Source organism: Vidua chalybeata, chromosome 33, assembly GCF_026979565.1.
Source record: "Vidua chalybeata isolate OUT-0048 chromosome 33, bVidCha1 merged haplotype, whole genome shotgun sequence".
Taxonomy (NCBI): domain Eukaryota; kingdom Metazoa; phylum Chordata; class Aves; order Passeriformes; family Viduidae; genus Vidua; species Vidua chalybeata.
Window position 1 is genome coordinate 477,056 of NC_071562.1, and position 7,114 is coordinate 484,169.

The window sequence follows — 7,114 nt, forward strand, 5'->3', positions numbered from 1 at the left end:
ATTTTTGGGGGATTTTTGGTGATTTTTGGATTCAGATGACCCCCCCATTTGGGATTTTTGGGGATTTTTGGGTTCAGACCCCCTTTTGAGGGATTTCTTTGGGATTTTTGGGCTCAGACCTGCCCATTTGGGATTTTTGGGCTCAGACCCCCATTTGGGTTTTTTGGGGATTTTTGGGCTCAGACCCGCCCATTTGGGATTTTTGGGGATTTTTGGGATTTTTGGGGTCAGACCTCCCATTTGAGATTTTGGGGGATTTTTGGGGATTTTTGGGCTCAGACCCCCCCCATTTGGGATTTTTGGGGGATTTTTGGGGGATTTTTGGGCTCAGACCCGCCCTGTCCCCCCGTCCCGCAGGGCCAAGGCCGCCGTGTCCCCCCCGTGTCACCTGAACCCGCTGGCGCTGCTGCAGGCCCTGGACCAGGTGCTGTCACCCCGAAGCCTCTTGGTGGCCGACGGAGGCGACTTCGTGGCCACGGCCGCCTACATCGTCCGGCCCCGGCAGCCGCTGGCCTGGCTGGACCCCGGTACGGCCACGGCGGCCAGGGGATACGCGGGGACACGCAGGGACACGTGGGGACACACGGGGACACACGGGGACACACGGGGACATGGCCACCGCGGCCAGGGGACACGCGGGACACACGGGGACACGTGGGGACACACGGGGACACGTGGGGACACGCGGGGACACGGCCACCGCGGCCAGGGGACACGCAGGGACACGCGGGGACACGCAGGGACACGCAGGGACACGTGGGGACACGCGGGGACACGTGGGGACACAGCCACCGCGGCCAGGGGACACGCGGGGACACGTGGGGACATGTGGGGACAGTTTGGGGACATGGCCACCCCAGCCCAGGGACACATGGCGACAGTTTGGGGACACGTGGGGACACAGCCAGTGTGTGGCGGTGATGTCCCCACTGACCCCTCTGTCTCCTGATGTCCCCTCTGTCCCCTGTGTCCCTGCTGTCCCCATGTCCCAGGTGTGGTGGCACTGATGTCCCCGCTGTCCCTGGTGGCAGCGGCGGTGGCACTGATGTTCCCGTGTCCCCGCTGTCCCTGGTGGCAGCAGCGGTGGCACTGATGTCCCCAGCAGCGGTGGCACTGCTGTCCCCGTGTCCCTGCTATCCCCGGTGGCAGTGGCGGTGGCACTGCTGTCCCCGTGTCCCTGCTGTCCCTGGTGGCAGTGGTGGTGGCACTGCTGTCCCCGCTGTCCCTGGTGGCAGCGGTGGTGGCACTGATGTCCCCGTGTCCCTGCTGTCCCTGGTGGCAGTGGCGGTGGCACTGCTGTCCCCGTGTCCCTGCTGTCCCTGGTGGCAGTGGCGGTGGCACTGATGTCCCCGGTGGCGGTGGCACTGATGTCCCCAGCGGCGGTGGCACTGATGTCCCTGGTGGCGGTGGCACTGATGTCCCCAGCGGCGGTGGCACTGATGTCCCTGGTGGCGGTGGCACTGATGTCCCCGGTGGCGGTGGCACTGATGTCCCTGGTGGCGGTGGCACTGATGTCCCCAGCGGCGGTGGCACTGATGTCCCTGGTGGCGGTGGCACTGATGTCCCCGGTGGCGGTGGCACTGATGTCCCTGGTGGCGGTGGCACTGATGTCCCCAGCGGCGGTGGCACTGATGTCCCTGGTGGCGGTGGCACTGATGTCCCCAGCGGCGGTGGCACTGATGTCCCTGGTGGCGGTGGCACTGATGTCCCCGGTGGCGGTGGCACTGATGTCCCTGGTGGCGGTGGCACTGATGTCCCCAGCGGCGGTGGCACTGATGTCCCTGGTGGCGGTGGCACTGATGTCCCCAGCGGCGGTGGCACTGATGTCCCTGGTGGCGGTGGCACTGATGTCCCCATGTCCCCGCTGTCCCTGGTGGCACTGGCAGTGGCACTGCTGTCCCCGCTGTCCCTGGTGGCAGTGGTGGTGGCACTGCTGTCCCAGCTGTCCCTGGTGGCAGTGGTGGTGGCACTGATGTCCCCGTGTCCCTGGTGTCCCTGGCGGCAGTGGCAGTGGCACTGCTGTCCCAGCTGTCCCTGGTGGCAGCGGCGGTGGCACTGCTGTCCCCAGCAGCGGTGGCACTGATGTCCCCGTGTCCCCTCAGGTCCCTTTGGCACGCTGGGCGTGGGCGGAGGATTCGCGCTCGGGGCCAAACTCTGCCGGCCCGAGGCTGAGGTGACAGCGGGGACACTGGGGGGACAGCGAGGGGACAGTGGGGGCATTGGGGACACTGGGGGGACAGCGAGGGGACATTGGGGATTGGGGACACTGGGGGGACAGCGAGGGGACAGTGGGGATTGGGGACACTGGGGGGACAGCGAGGGGACATTGGGGACATTGGGGACACTGGGGGGACAGCGAGGGGACATTGGGGGATTGGGGACACTGGGGGGACAGCGAGGGGACATTGGGGATTGGGGACACTGGGGGGACAGCGAGGGGACAGTGGGGGATTGGGGACACTGGGGGGACAGCGAGGGGACATTGGGGATTGGGGACACTGGGGGGACAGCGAGGGGACAGTGGGGGATTGGGGATATTGGGGACATTGGGGGGATTGGGGATGGGGGACATTGGGGACATTGGGGGGACATTGGGGACATTGAGGGATGGGGGATGAGGGAACAGGGGGGACACTGGGAGGACAAGGGGACATTGGGGACATTGGGGACAGTTGGGGGATGGGGACATTGGGGACATTGGGAAGGGGGTGGCAGCACTGGGGACATTTGGGGACATTTGGGGACATTGGGAGGATTGGGGACTTTGGGGGATGGGGGGACATTGGGGGGGTTGGAGGGTCCCCAGAGCCACCCGCAGTGACACTGGGGTGACGCTGGGGTGACACTCGGGTGACACTCGGGTGACACTCGGGTGACACTCTGGTGGCACCGGGGTGTCACCGGGGTGACACTCGGGGACTGTCCCAGGTGTGGGTCCTGTACGGGGACGGCTCCCTGGGCTTCAGCCTGATGGAGTTCGACACCTTCGTGCGCCACAAGGTCACTGCCACTGCTGCTGTCACTGCCACTGTCACCTGTCACCTGTCACCTGTCACTGTGTCACTGTCACCTGTCACCTGTCATTGTCACCTGTCACCTGTCACTGCCACTGTCACCTGTCACCTGTCACCTGTCACCTGTCATTGTCACCTGTCACCTGTCACTGTCACTGTCACCTGTCACCTGTCACCTGTCACCTGTCACTGTCACCTGTCACCTGTCACCTGTCACTGTGTCACTGTCACCTGTCACCTGTCACCTGTCATTGTCACCTGTCACCTGTCACTGCCACTGTCACCTGTCACCTGTCACTGTGTCACTGTCACCTGTCACCTGTCATTGTCACCTGTCACCTGTCACTGTGTCACTGTCACCTGTCACCTGTCACTGTCACTGTGTCACTGCCACTGCTGCTGTCACTGCCACTGTCACCTGTCACCTGTCACTGTCACCTGTCACCTGTCACTGTGTCACTGTCACCTGTCACCTGTCATTGTCACCTGTCACCTGTCACTGTGTCACTGTCACCTGTCACCTGTCACTGTCACTGTGTCACTGCCACTGCCGCTGTCACTGTCACTGTCACTTGTCACTGCCACTGCCACTGTCACCTGTCAATGTCACTGCCACTGTCACTGTCACCTGTCACCTGTCACTGTCACTGCCACTGTCACTGTCACTGTGACTGTGTCACTGTCACTGCCACTGCCACTGTCATTGTCACCTGTCACTGTCACTGTGTCACTGCCACTGTCACTGTCACCTGTCACCTGTCATTGTCACCTGTCACTGCCACTGCCACTGTCACCTATCACTGCCACTGTCACTGTCACCTGTCACTGCCACTGTCACTGTCACCTGTCACTGTCACCTGTCAATGTCACTGTCACCTGTCACTGTCACCTGTCATTGTCACTGTCATTGTCACCAGCACTGTGATTGTTACTGTCACTGTCACTGTCACCTGGCATCGTCACTGTGTCACCATCACTGTCACCTGTCACCTGTCCCTGTCACTGTCATTGTCACTGTCATGGTCCCCTGTCAGTGCCACTGTCACCTGTCATTGTCCCTGTCCCTGTGTCCCCAGCTGTGTCACTCTGTCCCTGTCCCTGTGTCCCCATGTCCCTGTGTCCCCATTGCTGTTCCCAGGTCCCTGTGTCCCTTTCCCCATGTCCCTGTCCCTGTGTCACTTTGTCCCCATGTCCCTGTCCCTGTCCCCATGTCCCTGTCCCTGTCCCCGTGTCACTTTGTCCCCGTGTCCCTGTCCCTGTCCCTGTGTCCCTGCCCCCGTGTCACCGTGTCCCTCTCGCTGTCCCCAGGTCCCTGTGTCACTGTCACTGTGTCCCTGTCCCTGTGTCCCCTTGTCCCTGTCCCTGTGTCACCGTGTCCCTGTCGCTGTCCCCAGGTCCCCGTGTCCCTGTCCCTGTGTCCCTGTCCCTGTGTCACCGTGTCCCTCTCGCTGTCCCCAGGTCCCTGTGTCACTGTCACTGTGTCCCTGTCCCTGTGTCCCCGTGTCCCCGTGTCCCCGTGTCCCTGTCCCTGTCCCCGTGTCCCCGTGTCCCCGTGTCCCTGTGTCCCCATCGCTGTCCCCATGTCCCTGTGTCCCTGTCCCTGTGTCCCTGTCCCTGTGTCCCCGTGTCCCCGTGTCCCTGTCCCAGTGTCCCTGTCCCTGTCCCCGTGTCACCGTGTCCCTGTCCCCGTGTCCCCGTGTCCCTGTCCCCGTGTCCCCGTGTCCCCGTGTCCCTGTCCCCGTGTCCCCGTGTCCCTGTCCCCGTGTCCCCGTGTCCCCGTGTCCCTGTCCCCGTGTCACCGTGTCCCCGTTTGTCCCCAGGTCCCGGTCATCGCCCTGGTTGGCAACGACGCCGGCTGGACCCAGATCAGCCGCGAGCAGCTCCCGCTGCTGGGCAGCGCCGTGGGCTGCGGCCTGGCCTTCAGCGGTGAGTGACCACTGAGTGACCACTGAGTGACCAACTGACCCCTGAGTGACCACTGACCCATAACTGACCCATAACTGACCCATAACTGACCCATAACCCATAAGTGACCCATAAGTGACCCATAAGTGACCCATAAGTGACCCATGGCCAGGGGACACTGGGGACAGCAGCTCCCCCTGCTGGGCAGTGCCATGGGCTGCGGCCTGGCCTTCAGCGGTGAGTGACCACTGAGTGACCACTGAGTGACCACTGAGTGACCACTGAGTGACCAACTGACCACTGAGTGACCACTGACCACTGACCACTGAGTGACCACTGAGTGACCACTGACCCCTGAGTGACCGAGTGACCACTGAGTGACCACTGACCACTGAGTGACCACTGAGTAACCACTGACCAACTGACCAGTGAGTGACCACTGACCAACTGACCAACTGATCCATAACCACTGAGTGACCAAGTGACCACTGAGTGACCACTGACCTGCCCCCCTGGTGACAATGCCACCCATGGAGGTGACAATGCCACCCGTGGAGGTGACAATGCCACCTTTAGCAGTGACAATGCCACCCCTGGGTGACAATGCCACCCATGGAGTTGACAATGCCACCTTTAGCAGTGACAATGCCACCCCTGGGTGACAATGCCACCTTTAGCAGTGACAATGCCACCCCTGGGTGACAATGCCACCCATGGAGTTGACAATGCCACCTTTAGCAGTGACAATGCCACCCCTGGTGACAATGCCACCCATGGAGGTGACAATGCCACCTTTAGCAGTGACAATGCCACCCCTGGTGACAATGCCACCCCTGGTGACAATGCCACCCCTGGTGACAATGCCACCCATGGAGGTGACAATGCCACCTTTAGCAGTGACAATGCCACCCCTGGTGACAATGCCACCCCTGGGTGACAATGCCACCCATGGAGGTGACAATGCCACCCCCGTGGAGGTGACAATGCCACCCATGTGTCCCCAGATTACCACGCGGTGGCGGCGGCGCTGGGCGGCCGAGGCTTCGTCCTGGACAGCGTTGGGGACAGCGTTGGGGACAGCGTTGGGGACAGCGGGGACGCCGGAGGGGACAGCGGGGACAGGGTGGTGGCCGTGCTGAGGGCGGCGCAGGCCGAGTGCCACCGAGGCCACCCCGTCCTCGTCAACGCCCTCCTGGGCCCCAGCGACTTCCGGCAGGGCTCCGTGTCCGTCTGAGCGGCACCGAGGGCCACCGGGGTCACCGAGGGTCACTGAGTGTCCCCAAGTGTCACCAAATGTCATCGAGTGTCACCGAGTGTCATTGAGTGTCATTGAGAGCCCCCAGGGGTCATCAAGGGTCACTGAGTGTCCCCAAGGGTCACCAAGGGCCACCAAGGGTCATCAAGGGTCACCAAAAGCCACCAAGGGTCATCAAGGGTCATCAAGGGTCATCAAGGGCTTACCAGGGTGTCATCAAGTGTCCCCAAATGTCACCAGAGCATCACCAAGGGTCACCAACGGTCATCAAGGGTCACTGAGTGTCACCAAATGTCACCGAGGGCCACCAGGGTCACCAGGGGTCACCAGCGGTCATCAAGGGTCATCGAGTGTCATTGAGTGTCCCCAAGGGCCACCAAGGGTCGTCAAGGCTCACCAAGGGTCAGAGTGGCCCCAAGTGCCACCAAGGGTCACTGAGTGTCACCAAGGGTCCCCAAGGGTCATCGAGTGTCCCCAAAGGTCATCAAGTGTCCCCAAGGGTCATCGAGTGTCACCAAGGGTCACCAAGGATCATTGAGTGTCCCCAAAGGTCATCAAGTGTCCCCAAGGGTTCCCAAGGGTCATTGAGTGTCACCAAGGATCATTGAGTGTCCCCAAAGGTCATCGAGTGTCACCAAGGGTCATCAAAGGTCATTGAGGGTCCCCAAAGGTCATCAGGTGTCACCAAGGGTCACCAAATGTCACCAGAGTGGCCCCAAGTGCCACCAAGGGTCATCGAGTGTCACCAGGGTGTCCCCAAGGGTCACCAAAGGTCCCCCCAAGGACCCCCCGGGACGCTGGAATGGAACAGCTGGAATGGAACAGCTGGAATGGGGGAACAGCTGGAATGGAACAGCTGGAATGGAACAGCTGGATGGGGGCACAGCTGGATCGGGGGCAGAGCTGGATGGGGGCACAGCTGGAATGGGGCACAGCTGGA

The 7,114-nt window shown here is 62.1% G+C and overlaps 1 protein-coding gene across 1 annotated transcript in view; it reads left to right on the forward strand.

The window, feature by feature from the left end:
• ILVBL (ilvB acetolactate synthase like) overlaps positions 1 to 6,228 on the forward strand; it is a 36,077-nt gene extending 29,849 nt beyond the window's left edge. The window contains 5 exon segments of the mRNA XM_053968332.1: positions 358 to 527; positions 2,103 to 2,173; positions 2,929 to 3,000; positions 4,835 to 4,940; positions 5,924 to 6,228. Of these exon segments, the coding sequence (XP_053824307.1) occupies positions 358 to 527; positions 2,103 to 2,173; positions 2,929 to 3,000; positions 4,835 to 4,940; positions 5,924 to 6,153 (649 nt within the window). The 3' untranslated portion in view covers positions 6,154 to 6,228.
• Positions 6,229 to 7,114: the final 886 nt, after the last annotated feature.